Source organism: Patella vulgata, chromosome 2, assembly GCF_932274485.2.
Source record: "Patella vulgata chromosome 2, xgPatVulg1.2, whole genome shotgun sequence".
NCBI lineage: Eukaryota > Metazoa > Mollusca > Gastropoda > Patellidae > Patella > Patella vulgata.
In genome coordinates, this window is record NC_065880.2 from 14,708,993 (window position 1) to 14,726,039 (window position 17,047).

General features: G+C 34.8%; 1 protein-coding gene across 1 annotated transcript; it reads left to right on the top strand.

Annotated features, from left to right (window-relative positions):
• The first annotated feature begins 1,077 nt into the window (after positions 1 to 1,077).
• On the top strand, positions 1,078 to 16,650 carry LOC126811340 (uncharacterized). The gene is made up of 3 exons (XM_050536853.2): positions 1,078 to 1,215; positions 7,534 to 10,430; positions 13,016 to 16,650. The coding sequence occupies exons 2-3, from the start codon at positions 7,556 to 7,558 to the stop codon at positions 13,327 to 13,329; spliced, it is 3,189 nt and encodes a 1,062-aa protein (XP_050392810.2). The 5' UTR covers positions 1,078 to 1,215; positions 7,534 to 7,555; the 3' UTR covers positions 13,330 to 16,650.
• The last annotated feature ends 397 nt before the right edge of the window (positions 16,651 to 17,047 follow it).

A 17,047-nucleotide genomic window follows, 5' to 3' on the forward strand; every position in this document is an offset into this window, starting at 1 on the left:
AGAAATGGAGTGTTTAACGTCCACTCAACACAAACTAGGTCATTTCGGGACGAACACATGGTTTAATTTTATTTCAATAATTCGCTTGTGCGTAGGGGTCTTTAGCAGTGGGAGGAAACCAGAGGACCCGGAGAAAACCCACGAGGTTGGACAGGCGACCCTACTCCTTGCCACGTACAACCGGGGATTCGAAACCACGCCAGTTGACTCAATGACAGACTTTATGGTACAGCGCGCACGTGCTAACCATTCAGCGCCACCCAACCCCCAAAATCAAGAAGGGCCTACAAAACTTCCACATTAAAACAGAGAGTAGCATTTCAAACTCCCGCCGTCAATCAAAACAATTCTTCATTTCATTGAGATAGACAACCCATATTAAAAGATAATCATAAAGATTGTAGCCTTTGTTATTACTGTTAACTAGAAATGTATGCGATATACCGACGAAACGGGTTACCGGCGGGTGTACGGATTGGGACTGGAAATATACGTACGACGGTGTTACAATGTCAATTATCATCATTCCACGCACACCCAATAACGAAGCATGATGCAGTTAAAATGGGTTGACCCGTTTCGTCTGCCATATCCACCGAGAAGCTGAACAAAAAAATTAGCGCCTGGTTGGTCTGGACACATCGAAACCACGTGTTCTTCATACGGCAATGTACCGAACACTTCCAAGGCCGATTGCCGTTTACAGTTGCACCATGACCTATTTGTAAACCTACGCGTTACTGATAATTTAGCTAGGCCCAATGAAGCCAAGAAACTTTCTCCTTCGAGTATTAAAACAATTGTCAATCTGAAGAGGTTTTGCAACCGATATCGCATGCGAGGCTTCGGCGACTTGAGGACGGTTAATTTTTTTTGATAAAAATATACATATATATAGCCATAGGTGTTTAGTTTAAACAAATTAATTTTACTGCTAGGGAGAACTGAATATTCTACATAAATCATAAGTTGGAGATTTAATTCTATAACTTTATAATTTTTATTTTACAGGCTATATAGCACGTCCGTTAGGGAAAGACCTTGACCTTAAATTGTGGCATGCTCGATGAAGAATATGTTAATGAAAACTATCACCCAATGAAATTGGGTATTTTGCATACGTCACTCGTCCCGACTATACTTAGCCTGACCGCCATTTTAACAAGAATATCGATACATTGTTGCTAAAATGTTATATTTTTCTACAATTTAGAGGTACGTTATTAACTACACACCATATCAGCAACGTGCTAGGTGCAACAGCTACTACGCCATATATGCACTAACGGGTTGTCATTATCATAGTTGGGCAGAGGCACAACTTGAACTTCGCATGTTATACAAGGCTGTAACTCCCCAGTCGTCATTAGGCACATTAGGCACATTACAGACAACATTCTACATTAGAAATCTCTTATTGATAATAAATCCCATACTTCACAAACAATATTAATAATATATGTATCATCAATTATTGCCTTAAAACCTATATTATAAACTATGATACATGTGGTATATCAGAATTCAAACGCATTCAGAACGGAATAGAAATGTCGTAGGAACCATATACCGGTACTTTAGTTTTCGTTCAGTTTGTATTCTTTGCCCAACAAAACTTTTTGAAGAGATATGCCAATAATATTGTCATGACATTTTTGTATAATTTGCCATTAAATAATAGTATATCTAAAATATGTATTAAAAAATAATTATTAGACTGCCATATTTATAATTACACAAAACAGTAGGCCTACTTGGGTCATGACATTTTTGTTTCTAATTGTCATGAATAATTTACATCAACAATAAGGCCTATATTAGGTTGTATAAGGCATTTATTTCAAGCAAGATAAGTGATAGGCCTACTTACTAAAACACATCATTGGACATTGGATTATATATTATATGTAAATTGATTGACTGTCAACATTTTTACTTCCCTTTTATTTTAATATAACTACTTAGATTCATTTTAATTTCTCTTCAAAGTCAACCATCTACATGTAAGAATGTAGCTTTCCAGTACAGATGTGTCCAGATTCAGTCAATATTTTCCCATTAGTTTTAATCGCCCACATTAAGTTATGTATTGTATTCACTCTTGCCCGTCAGTCCATTTCCCACAATTACTTGTGGATAAATTTTATACGCCCTAATTAGGTTTATATATTGTCATCACCCTTGTCTGTTAGTCCATTGTCCACAATAGCTTGTGGATGCTCTTGAGGCTCTTATCTCATTGACTTGAATTTCTTTCCCTTTCCCTTAAAACCAATTTGAAAAAACTCTGTGTAGGCTCAAATTATCTTTGAATTTACATGTATACACATTGTTTATGTTCATGAGATGAAGAACCCAAGGATTTATTTTAGAGTTCTTGCCCTTGATTGCTATTGATTTATAAAATATAAGAAATTTATACACACTGATTGTTGTCATAAGGAGAAGCTTGGCCGCTTCATCACTGATAAGGATGACCTCAAGGCCAGTTAGTCAGGCCTCCATATGATTAATATGAAATGATTATTTTCTGTAAATTAAATTCCTAAACAATTATTATACGCCCACATAGAATTTGGTCGTATATTGCTGTCGCCTCTGTCTGTAGCTCTGTCGGTCCGTCGTCCGCACTTTCTTGTGAACACTCTACAGAACGCATTTATCATCTGTTTGTTTTGAATTTGATATATGTTGTTTACATTACTGAGATGAAGAATCCTATTTAATTTCAATAATTTCCGTTAATTTTTATAAGCCCACATGGAAATGTGGACGTATATTGCTGTCGCGTCCGTCTGTCCATCGTACACAATTTCTTGTGAACGCTCTAACACCTTAAGTTTTCATCTGATTGTTTTAATATTGATATATGTTGTTTTCATTGTGAGATGAAGAAGCCTATTGAATCTCAGCAATTTCCATTAATTAATTCTAGAGTTATGGTCCTTATTTAAACATTGTTGCACCTTGTGAACACTCTAACATCAGAAGTTATCATCCGATCTGTATGAAATTTACATGCGTCATTTAAAGTAATAAAAAGAAGAATTTCAGCAAGTTTCGTTTATTACTTCTAGAGTTATGGCCCTTGTTTTACTTCGTTGCACCTTGTGAATGCTTTAACATCTAAAGTTATCAGCTGATCTGTATGAAATTTATATGCGTCATTTGAATTAGTAAAAAGGAGAATCCTATTGAATTTCAGCAATTTTCTGTTTATTACTTCTATAGTTATGGCCCTTGTTTCACTTTGTTGCACCTTGTGAACACTCTAACATCTAAAGTTATCATCAGATCTTTGCGAACTTTATATATATGCATTATTTGAATTAGTAAAAAGAAGAATCCTATTGAATTTCAGTTAATTACGTCTCGAGCTATGGCCGTTGTTTCACTTTGTTGAACCTTGTGAATGCTCAGACGACAAAAGTTGTCATCAGATCTAAAGTTATCAGCCGATCTGTATGAAATTTATATGCATCATTTAGATTATTAAAAAGAAGAGTCCTATTGAATTTCAGCAATTTTCGCTTATTACTTCTATAGTTATGGCCCTTGTTTCACCTTGCGAACACTCTAATATTTAAAGTTATCCGATCTTTGTGAACTTTTTATGCATTATTTAAATTAGTAAAAAAAAGAATCCTATTGAATTTCAGCAATTTCCGTTAATTATGTCTAGAGTTATGACCCTTGTTTCACTTTGTTGAGCCTTGTGAGTGCTCCAACGCCAAAAGTTATCCGATCTGTATGATATTTATATGCATCATTTAGATTAATTAGTGAAACCACAAAGCCTATTGAATTTCAGCAATTAACAATAATTACTTCTAGAGTTATGGCCCTTGTTTCACTTTGTTTAACTTGTTAATGCTCGATTGATGAAAGTTATCATCCGATATGTATGAAATTTATATGCATCACTTAATTTTATGAAACGGAGGTCTATTGCATTTCAGCAATTTCCTTCAATTATTGATCCCCGCCTTTCGAAGAAAGCAGGGGACAATTAAAATGGGTTCGTCTGTCTGTCTGTCCGTCACACTTTTTGGGACACAATAACTCTTTCTAATTGAGCTAGAATGTTCAAACTTGGTGTAGGTGTTTATTAGGTCAAAGTCTTGATGGAGTAAGCATAGATAAGCAATTTGATTGGTTGATGTGTTGGGACACGATAACTTTAGTTCTAATTAAGTGAGAGTGATGAAACTTGGTGTATAGTTTCATTACATTAATACTTTGACTAAGTTCAATAATGAGCATTTTCTGCTCAGTGTAAGCAGAGCGATAAGCACTTTGATTGGTACAAACTTTATTAGGTCAAAGCCTTGATGAATTTTGAAGATGAGAATTTTCTGCTTAAGGTAAGCAGAAATAAGCAATTTGATTGGTTGATGCTTTGGGACACGATAACTTTATAGGTATAACTAAGTGAGAGCAGGGGCTCTGTCCAATTCGTCTAAAAAACATTTTTCTGCTGAACATTATATGGGAGAGGGGGAGTATTGGACCGGCCATGGAGCGATAATGATCATGTTGTATGTGGCCGGTGGCTTTAACAGGCCCCCACGTGGCTTTAACAGGCCCCCACGCCATCACTGGAGTCTGGAATGGGCTGGTATAATAGACTTTCTGGGCCAGGTGTTTGGGTGTGGGCCGGAATTCGGAATCCTGCAATGGGGATTCCGAATTTCATCCGAAAATTTCATCGGATTCACCCAACACTGTCGCCTGCAAATTTACTAATTATTAAGTCACCTGCACCCTGTTTGTGGGGATACGCCAGAAATGTCTGCTGATGGTTCGTAACTCAAAAAAAAATTCAATTTAAAGACCTCAGCAAAATTTGATGATAGCTAGTCTGCTGGCTAAATATGAGTGCGTTTTGGCCTAAATTAATCGATTTATGAGATATATTATTTGACAGAGATTATAATCATATATGCCACCAAATCGCATATTTGGGGTTCATTTTTCAAAATTTTCCCCGGGGAGAGCCCCCCGACCCACCCATCCAGGCTCCGCGGTCAGTAAAAGGTACAGCTCCGACACGGGAGACCAAGCCGGTTCCCGGCCACAATCCGCCCATGAGTGAGCACACTTGGTCTATAGTTTTATCACATCAATACCTTGACTAAGTTCCATAAGAAGCATTTTCTGCTTAGGGTAAGTAGAGTGATAAGCAATCCAATGATAAGACATCCAATCTTTCTGAAATTTATATGCATTATTTAAATTAGTGAAACGAAGAAGCTTATTGAATTTCAGCAATTTCTGTTTATTACGTCTAGATTTTATTGAACTTTATCTGCCGATCTGTATGAAATTTACATGCGTCATTTAAATTAGTAAGGAGAAGAATCCCATTGAATTTCAGCAATTTCCATTTATTACTTCAAGAGTTATTGCCCTTGTTTCACTTTATATGCAACAATTTCTGTAGATTACTTCCAGAGTTGAGGCCCTTGTTTCAATTTGTAGAACCTTGTGTACCCTCAAACGGCAAAAATTATAATCTGATCTGTATGGAACTGTCTTGTAAAGGCCCCCAATTACCTACAAAGGAAGAAATATGCGACAACCCTTGTCGACTGCTTGGACGATTAAGCTGCTGTGGGCATATGTTTCATTGCCTGGCAACCTATCTTTATGTGAGATGGCATTATTAAAGTCAATAGCCATGCTTAGTTCCTTAATAGTATCATTTTGTACACGTGCAATCCTTGTTTATTTTCTTGAATTCTCGTGGTTGAATCAATGAAGACAAGACTTTTGTTGGTTGTTAATATTTCTCTATTCTTTAGTTAACAATAATCAACATAACTTACGGCAGACAGTTAATGTAACAGTTATTGGTTCACTGCTTAATAGTAAATAAGCTCCAATGTGGATATAGGAATTGAAATAAACTTGTGTCTCCAAATATCCAAATACAGGTAAATCAAGTCTGTCCTTAGGGATGTGATCTGAAGTTGATCTCCTTGTGACAGGTTTCTAGAAAGCACCCCTCTAATTCTGTTTTTTGTCCCCTGCCTTTCGAAGAAAGCATGGGACTATTAAAATGGGTCTGTCTGTCTGTCCGTCCGTCACACTTTTTGGATGGTGTTTATTAGGTCAATGCCTTGATAGAGTTCGACGATGAGCATTTTCTGCTTAGGGTAAGCAGTGATAAGCAATTTGATTGGTTGATGCTTTGGGACACGATAACTTGAGTTCTAATTAAGTAAGAGTGATGAAACTTGGTGCATAGTTTCATTACATCAATACCTTGACTAAGTTCGATAATGTGCATTTTCTGCTCAGGGTAAGCAGAGTGATAAGCAATTTGATTGGCTGATATAGTTCGAAGATGAGCATTTTCGGCTTAGGGTAAGCAAAGATAAGCAATTTGATTGGTTGATGCTTTGGGACATGATAACTTTAGTTCTAATTAAGTGAGAGTGATGAAATTTGGTGTATAGTTTTATTACAACAATACCTTGACTAAGTTCGATAAGGAACATTTTCTGCTCAGGGTAAGCAGATCAATAAGCAATTTGATTGGTTGAGACTTTGGAACACAATAACTCTCATTCTAATTGAGCTATAATGTTCACACTTGGCGTAGGTGTTTATTAGGTGAATGCCTTGGTGGAGTTCGATGATAAACATTGTCTGCTTACGGTCAGCAGAGATAAGCAATCTGATTGGTTGATGCTTTGGGTCACGATTACTTTGGTTTTAATTAAGTGAGAGTGATGAAACTCTGTGTATAGATTCATTATATCATTACCTTGACTAAGTTTGTTGATGAGAATTTTCTGCTTAGGCTAAGGATCGATAAGCAATTTGATTGGTCAAGACTTTTGAACATAACAACTCTGCTTTTATCTAGGTAGAATGTTTAAACTTGATGTAGCTGTTCATTAGGTGAATGTCTTGACTGAGTTCAATGATTAACATTTCGAGCTATTTCTAAGCAATTTCATTGGTCCATGCTTAGGGACAAGATAACTTTAATTCTATCTGATAGAGAGTGATGAAACTTAGTGTATAGGTGATAATTTGTTTGATTGCGTGATACTTTTGACAAAAATAAATGTGCGATTAATGATTTCGACGGGGTCATCAGCCTCACTGTTGGCTTGTTGGGTCTATATATCCCCATGCATCGCTTACAAATCTATCGTCTATACAAACAATACACTATGGTAACTGAAAAAGCTTTAGTCCGTAGACATTAATTACAATTTATAAGGTCAATTTAAAGTGTAAAACAAAGAATACTAGAGACAGGTGATTAAAGAAATATATAAGACAATATGAAATAGATATAAATGGAGGGTAATTAAGGTGGATTAAGATCCATTAAAATATAGTTTACACTGTGCGGATTAGCACGCCATATTAAATATTTACTATCAGGTCGTAATTCACCTTACTGATGTGAGTGAAAGACTTATTTAATAACTAATTCTAGTGAATTTGTAATGATTAAATCGAAGTTATAATGAACTTTAATAATTGGGTTTTTGATTTATTTTTCTCTTCCAGAAGTTGTTTGTTAGTGGGTAAAATGGATTCTCCTAAAGACCAACAAAATGAGAATGAACTGTCTATTGTTGGAATGCATTCGGCTGAAGAAGAAACAGATGATTTATGGGGGATAAGCAATAAGAATAATGATGAAGACTATTTTGAAATTGAGGAGAATATAAGTTCAGATGAAGAAGATGCCAATTTAACTAATCCCTCCATGGATTCTATGAAAACAAAAGATGTTTTTACTAGCGCTGATGAGCAGGTGATACAGCCAGATTTGGGAGATGATGATGATGATGATATAACTATATTAAATGATGAAAGAAAAGATGACAGTGCTGCAAAAGATGGGGATAAGGGATTAAACTCAAGTTATATTGTAATTCCTCCTATAACCAGTAGCAGTCCAGTTTCTATTGAAGCGAAACCTTTCAGTGTTAGACCTATAACAGCACCAACTACTCAACCAGCACCAACACAGATTGTATTCAGATTACAAAATCCACAAAACACTATACAAAGATCTGTTGGAACTTTTTTATCGAATTCAAATATGTCAGTTATCTCGCCACAGTCTAAAGTATTCCTCAAACCAGTAGGCTCGAAAGACCCAGGTCAGGTCATTCTACATTCATCAAACTCCAGTACTAGTGGTCCTGTCATGATGTCTCAACCCAATGCTGTTAAAACAATTCGTATGGTGGTTCCTAATTCAAATAATCAAGTACGCAATATTCAGCCTAATAACCAAGCAAAAAGCCAAGTTGTTTACTTAAATACGCAAACTGCAGGAAATCTTATCTTGCAGACTCCTCCTGTACTGAAAGGTCCAGTGTTGGTAAATTCAAATCAGACAACTACTGGTCAAGCATCTAACCCTGCCCCAATATTTATTCCATCCACCATGCTCTCCAAAAATATTACCAATTCAACTGTATTACAAGCTTCAAAACAGTCAGCGCCTTTAAAGATTCCCACCAGTGCCACACAAAACACTGCTCAATCTCAAATGCAACCAAAGCCTGGTCAAATTGTGCTACAAACTTCTGATGGTCAGAGGTTACTGCTACAACCAATAAATTCTAACAACACCACAGTACCAACTGGAAAGACCGGTACCAGTAACCTTGTATTTCAACAAGGGAAAATCAACACTTTATCACATGATGGTGTCAAGACATTTATTCCATTACAAGGAATTAACAAAAACTTAAAACCATCTACCAATCAAGCTCTTAAATCTTTAGTTACACCTAAAAGCAATCAAATAATAATTCCCTTAAACAGTGCATTAAAACAAGAGAATGATCCAAACAAGAAGCCTATGGAAAAGCAGATAGATCTTGATACAGCTGCTGTACTACAAAGGAAGTCAGTTTTGTTAAATATGCTGACAAAACCTGTAATTCCAGAGAAGGCTATAGATGATGATATTGAGATACTAGAAATTAATAAGGAGAAAACTGGTTTTGGTGCAAAAAATACAGTTGAGTGGATTGAAAAGAGGTCAAATGCCTCTCAAGCACCAAATAGACAAGTCTTCAAGAAACCAGAAAAGGAGGTCTTTTTCTCAAAATCTAGTAGTAACAAGAAAAATGAAGATGTGGCTTGTTACCTACCTCTTCAGGCGTGCGGATCTGCTACACTTGAACATTTAATTTCGCTTACAGAGCGAAAGAAAGAACCCCCTCCCCCCCAGGTAGAAGAAATCTTAGACGAAAGACCTTGCAGTCCTATTGTTGCTGTCCAAGAGATGCCAAAGCAACCATGTGCTAGCAATCTTCTAAAAACAGCCCTGAAGGACTTTCCTGCTAAGCAAACCTCTGGTGGTAGCAGACGGAAACAAGTTTTAACAAACAGGACAGCCGAAGCAGAGCAATCATTTATTAAAACTGGCAATATTGTGGTCAACAAACCAAAGAAAAAGAAAAGACCTCCTGCTAAACCTCGAGTTGTTGTTGAGACCAATACAAGTGAAATAGATTCAGATGAAGTTATCTCTTCTATAAATGACTTTGATTTAGAAGGAGTCTATTTTTCATCTAATGGCCCTTCAAATATGATAGCTATACCTGATAAAGCTACAGAAAATAATATATCAATTAAAACAGAACCAACAAGTCCCACATTGCCTTTGGCACAGGATCAGAGATATCAGCTACAAATCAGTGACATTTGCAGTTTGAATATTGATGCAGATGAAGACTCTGTTTCAAAACAAGCCCAAACTAATAATTTATCAGTGAAAAGAGAACGCGGTCATCTTGAAGATACTCATTTAGTCAGTATAAAAAGAATTAAAACAGAATCTGATGACACAGATGATATGGAAGACAGGCCGTCAGGTTATGCAGACATTAAACCGGATCCTCTCAAAGTTGGACAAATACTTTCTTCAGAGGATTTAGTGCGTAGAAGTTATAGGATTTTCAGTAAACCTACGTATCAAAGTGGTAACATACAGACAGCTCAATTAAGTAGCAGTCAAAAGGGGTTCATTCCTATAACTAATATATTATCGGGTGTGAAAACTGAATCAATTGAACATGATGAAACTGCTAAAACAAGTGAACATAGTGTTGGTATTAATAGCATAGATCCACTAAGTCCTTTTGATTATGATCACTATCCTGGACCTGTTAGTGTAAAAATTGGCAAAAATATAGAAAGAGCTAAAGCTCAAATGGGAATAAAAGATTGTTTTGTGAAAATGTTTTCCGATTTCCATATCATTGAAAGTCGTTTTGCTATTAACGGTATGCGAAATGTGTATTCCTGTAATTATTGTAAAGGAGAATATGCTACTGTGAATATGAAATCATTAAGTGAACATTTAGAAATGCACAGAAAATTCCCAAAGATTCATCTATTAGTTCAGGAAAAACCTTATGAAGTCACTGCTTTATCAGGTAATTTTTATACGCCCACATTTTCATGTGGACGTATTATGCCGTCGCCCCTGTCCGTCCGGACGTCCGTCCGTCCACAATTGTTTGTGGACTCTCTACAGGTCACAATTCTTATCCGATTTCGACGAAACTTGAAATATAGGTTTATCCCCAAAAGATCTCGGCTGCTGTCGATATTGGCATGTATTGGATCGAAACTTCATGGATTATGGCCCCTGTTTGTACGAAAAATCACGTTTTTAGCTTGTGGACCCTATAGAGGTCACAATTTTTATCTGATTTTGTTGAAACTTGAAATGTAAGTTTATAACCCAAAGATCTCAGTTCCTTTCGATATTTGCGCATATCGGACAGTAACTTCCTGAATTATGGCCCCTGATTGTACGAAAAAACATGTTTTTAGCTTGTGGACCCTATAGAAGTCATAATTTTTATCCGATTTAACGTTCTATTATATCACCGTTACACCCTAAGGATGACTGAGTTCGAATTTCGTGAAAATCGGCCCAAAATTGACAGACAAAATGGCCGCCGTTCGTTCCCAAATAGCGTAAGAATATGGTATATCAAGGTTGTGGACCCTATAGGGGTCACAATTTTTATCTGATTTTGTTGAAACTTGAAATGTAAGTTTATAACCCAAAGATCTCGGTTCCTTTCGATATTTGTGCATATCGGACAGTAACTTCCTGAATTATGGCCCCTGATTGTACGAAAAATCACGTTTTTAGCTTGTGGACCCTATAGAAGTCATAATTTGTTTCCGATTTAAAAACCGTTCTATTATATCACCGTTACACCTTAAGGATGACTGATTTCGAATTTCGTGAAAATCGGCCCAAAATTGACAGACAAAATGGCCGCCGGTTGTTCCCAAATAGCGTAAAGAATATGGTATATCAAGGTTGTGGACCCTATAGGGGTCACAATTTTTATCCGATTTTGTTGAAACTTGAAATGTAAGTCTATAACCCAAAGATCTCGGTTCCTTTCGATATTCGCGCATATCGGACCGTAATTTCCTGAATTATGGCCCCTGATTGTACGAAAAATCCTGTTTTTAGCTTGTGGACCCTATAGAGGTCATAATTTTTATTCGATTTAAAAAAACGTATTATTATATCACCGTTACACCCTAAGGACAACTGAGTTTGAATTTCATGAAAATCGGCCCAAAATTGACAGACAAAATGGCCGCCGTTCATTCTCAAATAGCGTAAAAATATGGTATATCAAGGTTGTGGACCCTATAAAGGTCACAATTTTTATCCGATTTTGTTGAAATTTGAAATATAAGTTTATAACCCAAAGATCTTGGTTCCTTTCGATATTTGCCCATATCGGACCGTAACTTCCTGAATTATGGCCCCTGATTGTACGAAAAATCATGTTTTTAGCTTGTGGACCCATTAGAGGTCATAATTTTTATCCGATTTAAAAAACCGTATTATTATATTACCGTTCCACCCTAAGGACAGTTAAGTTTGAATTTTGTGAAAATCGCCCAAAAATTGACAGACAAAATGGCCGCCGTTCGTTCTCAAATAGCGTAAAAATATGGTATATCGAGGTTGTGGACCCTATAGAGGTCACAATTTTTATCCGATTTTGTTGAAACTTGAAATGTAAGTTTATAACACAAAGATCTCAGTTCCTTTCGATATATGCGCATATCGAATTGTAATTTCCAGAATTATGGCCCTTGATTGTAGGAAAAATCACTTTTTTGTTAGCTTGTTCTCTATCCATCTCTCGAAAATGTGGGCGTATCCTGCCTGGCAGCCGCTGGTTTTTTATCAAACCAGTCTGCTTGGTTCTTCATTCTTGATACAATACACATCATACAATTCACAAATGATGAATCAGATGGTTTTGATTTTCTACAGATTTAAATACGATTGGCAGTTAATGATTTAATTTAAAAATTGAAAATCAGGACTTAGTTTATTATTGAAACAACAATACCGGTAGCAATAACAATCTAGACTACACTGTTCTGCAAACAATGATAACTCCGCTCAGAATGAAGCAATTTGACTAAAATTTTCAATATATTCCCTATTCTTTATCTATTTTTCAACTATTATAGCAAGAACTGTCATCTCTATATCTAAATTTTAGATATCGGTAATGCAACCTTAATAAAATCATAAGTTATTCTTCAATATCAAACTTTTTTGATATTAGTTGTTAGGATCATTATATATATAGAAAGGTTAAAGGTCACTGAACAGTTGAGTTAGTATATTCTTCAGATGGGAATAAAGTTAAAGCAAAATTGGTTCCAGAGAAATGTTTCCATTTTGTATAGCTCCAAAAAAAACCCCAAAAGTTGGCTAAAATCAGATTCAAGATGATGGCTGAATATCAATCCAGAGTTTCTTTTGTAAAGTCCAATAAGGCAGCCAAATGATTGTAAATGTTATTATAACTTATTAAACAAGGTCTCTGTAAATGACAGACAATATCTTGGCCTGACATTTTTAGTTTATTTTCAAAATTGAGAGAAATTTTCATTGTGCTGGCCAGGCCACCCACGTAATAGAAGGGTTAATAGTTTTCTTGATTCCTTTATGTATTTTCAGGAAATGAAATATCAGAAATGGTAGCTGGTACTGAAGCAGTTGCTGGGCAAGATGTTGATAATAATATTCAATCTTCAAGCAGTAAGAAATCTGCAATACGAAACAAAAGACATTTTTGTACATTGTGTCCATATTCAGCCAGAAATCTTCAATCTCTTCAAGGACATATGAACGTTCACATAATGGACTCAAGGAGGACATGTGATATTTGCCATATTGTTTTTAGAAATTACAAAGTGCTCGAAATGCATAAAACAAATGAACATAAATCTGAAATGAATAAATTAGTGTATATTTCAGCAAGACCTTTATAGCCAAAAGTGATATCATTGCAATTTTTATTGCGATCTGTGAAAATGTGCTTATAAAAGTCAATTCAACATTACTATAGTTTTAAGAACATGTGATATTAGAGGAGCTACCCCAGATTATATATTAATGAATTTTAATTCTGTGTGAAAGAAAACTAATAGTAATACAGTATATGTTTTAACCTAGCCTTATGCAACTGTCTGAAGCTATGTGATACTATTAAAAAAAAGAATGGACTTGTTTGGACAAAAAAGACACACAAGATGGTGGTGTGAAATGAGTGGAAACCAGTGGAAACATTAAAGTGCCATAGCAAGTTAGAATTGATCCATTTGAATAGTTAGTTTTTTGACTACAGACTACATTTATCAACCGATTGTTTTGAAATTGATATATGTTGTTTGTATAAGTGAGATGAAGAAGCCTATTTAATTTCAATAACTTCTGTTAATTTCTTCTGGAGTTATGGCTCTTGTTTCACTTTGTTGCACCTTGTGAACGCTCTAACGACAAAAGTTATCAACCGATCTGTATGAAATTTATATGCATCTTTTAAATTAGTAAAACAAAGAAGCCTATTGAATTTCAGCAATTTCCGTTAATTACATCTAGAGTTATGGCCCTTGTTTCACGTTGTTGAATCTTGTGAACGCTCTAATGACAACAGTTATCATCTGATCTGTTTGAAATTGATATGCATCATTTAAATTAGTGAAATGAAGAAGCCTATTGAATTTCAGCAATTTCCGTTAATTTCTTCTGGAGTTATGGCCCTTGTTTTACTTTGTTGCACCTGGTGAACGCTCTAATGACAAAAGTTATCAACCGATCTGTATGAAATATATATGCATCATTTAAATTAGTAAAACAAAGAAGCCTATTGAATTTCAGCAATTTCCGTTAATTACATCTAGAGTTATGGCCCTTGTTTCACTTTGTTGAATATTGTGAACGCTCTAATGACAACAGTTATCATCCGATCTGTTTGAAATAGATACATGTATGCATCATTTAAATTAGTGAAATGAAGTAGCCTATTGAATTTCAGCAAAAGTTATCATCCGATCTGTATGAAATTCATATGCATTATTTGAATTATTAAAACGAAAAAAGCCTTTCGAATTTGAACAATTTCTGTAGATTGCTTCCAGAGTTACGGCCCTGGTTTTAGATCTAAAACCTTGTGAACCTTCAAACAACGGAAATTATAATGTCATCTGTATGAAATTGTCTATTAAATTCCCCTAATTACCTACAAAAGAATAAATATGTGACAACCCTTGTCGACTGCTCGGACGATTTAGCTGCTGTGGGCGTATGTTTTGTTGCCTGGCAACCTATCTTTAAATGTATTCATTACAATTACTTTCTCATTTTTAGCAATGTACGACGTAATTAATTGCCATTACCCATTACTTTGAAAGTAATTAATTACTATTACCCATTACTTTATGACATTAAAAACACAACAATATTTTTCTGCAATGGAGCACCAATGAAATGAAGCTCAAACAATCTTTGATTGGCTTTTTTTTTTTGTATGAATTGTCATTCACATCTAGGCAAAAGGAAATTTTCTAACATAAAAACTGTTGTTGTAACTGTATGGCTTTGAAAAATGAATTAATAGTATAGATAACTACATTTGATTTCAAGTAATTTCAGATAAAATTCATAATCAATCCAATTGGTTTGTCTCTTGACATCGCATAATTGGAAAATTATTCAGCATTCCTGGTAAATAAAATCGGATATAATTTTTTTATATAAGTAACCACAAAATGATGAGATACACTTGAAGACCATTGATTGGCGAAATCTGTAATAGGTCTTTTAATCTGATTGATTGACTAAGTGATTGAATTCTAATTAACCCTAATCTCTGATTACAATCTACATCTATTTGCATATCCACTGTGTTTAAGCTTACTCGTCTAAAAAGGGACCCTAAATATACTAATGTCCAAAAGAAAGTATACACACTAAAAATACACATTAAGTTTTGTTTAGATTAAAAACATTTGATGAAACATTACTGAGTTTGTCTCTTGCATCCAAACTCAACATTTCTAAGTAAAAAAGCGAAACAAATTGGCATTGTACCCAAATGCCACATATATACAATGGAAAATGACTTTGGTTGATGCAACACGAAATGCATAGTGTATACTTTCTTTTGGAAAGTGATAAAATTCAGTAGTTACATGCACTTCTTTGATGCTACAATTTGAGGCTTTCCACAGTTGCAAATATTAATATTGATATTTGCCTTACAATGTACACCTAATTGAAATGTAATTGACCATGACATTTTTTTTTAAAATATAATTAATTACATTTCAATTACTGATTACTTTTGAAATCTTCCATTACTCATTACATGACCATTACTTTAAAAATGATATGATTACATTCCATTACCCATTACCATTACCCCAGCTCTTTTATATGGCACTTTTATCAACAGTCCACAATTCTATGGTATACAGTTACAGTACTACCATCAGCTGCTTGATAAAGACTAATTATAGATCACATTATGCAATCTGACAGTCTCCAGACTGGAAAAGTCAAGATTTACTAAATCATGCATGAATTAGTATTTCAAACATACATAGAAGCAGAGCCGTTATGAGAGTGGGGGTTATTGCAAATATTTGCAAATATGTGTTCATTAGTTTAAAAGCCCCCAACTGATAGCATTTTTATTCGCTTCACTGAGGTACAGCACCCCCTACATTAAATTTGTTCCAACAAGTGTGTTATTCACTAAAAACACTTAGGTCTGTGGCATAAGCCAATACATTTCTAAATATTTACAGATCTTACCATAATATTCGTACTGGATAATAACAAACCATGTTTCTGTTACAAATCTTATTGACCCTATTTCCGTAAGTTGACAACCACCTCTGGTGACCCACTTTTAGACAGGTACATTGAGGACCCTGGTTTAAACATACATGTACTGTTTGATTACACTGGTACTTCACAGAAGCCTAGCTCACTTGAATTGCATGGAAATATTAAAATGTACATGTATGTCCTTACAAAAGAATAATAGATAATGAAGCCTGTTGATTGTGGCCATTTGGCACAAAATGTTGCTTTTGTTTTGAAAATTGTTATTGTTTATTTTCGGTGTCAAACTTGGATTATTTCCATCTAATAAGTTTCTTAATTATACAATGAAGAAAATTGTATATAGATATGTTGTTTTTAAATAATATTATTTTTTTGTACATTTGTATATATCTTTATAAAGCTTTATATTGTACTACATCATTGTACATAATATATGCTACATGCAATCATACAATCATACAATCATATTTAGTAAGAAATTACGAAATTTGAATAAATGAATTCCTTCAAATGGGTCTTAAATTGTTACATCTGTGTGTTGGCATAGAACCAGAAAAAGCCAATCTGATTAAAATACAGATCTATATTATGTTTCGTTTATTTATACTTTCGATGGCCTACACCCTAGTGTAGTAAAGACAAGTAAAACAAAATATTGAAATATAAAAAACGAAACGAAATAGGATCTGTGTTTTAATCAGATTGAGAAATAGCATGCTTAAGGTTGGAGGATTTCAAGTTGTCATCCTGAGATTAAACCCCATTGAATTTTTTTTCAAAGATTTTTAATACAGGGGTCAATCCATGTTAATTCAAATAAAAATCAAAATAGTACCTCACACCCACACACACTCA

Excerpts from the sequence above, each read along its gene's own strand:
- LOC126811340 (XM_050536853.2), top strand. The coding sequence starts at position 7,556 with ATGGATTCTCCTAAAGACCAACAAAATGAGAATGAACTGTCTATTGTT. Across the intron at positions 10,431-13,015 it reads TGAAGTCACTGCTTTATCAG|GAAATGAAATATCAGAAATG; the intron begins GTAATTTTTATA and ends ATGTATTTTCAG.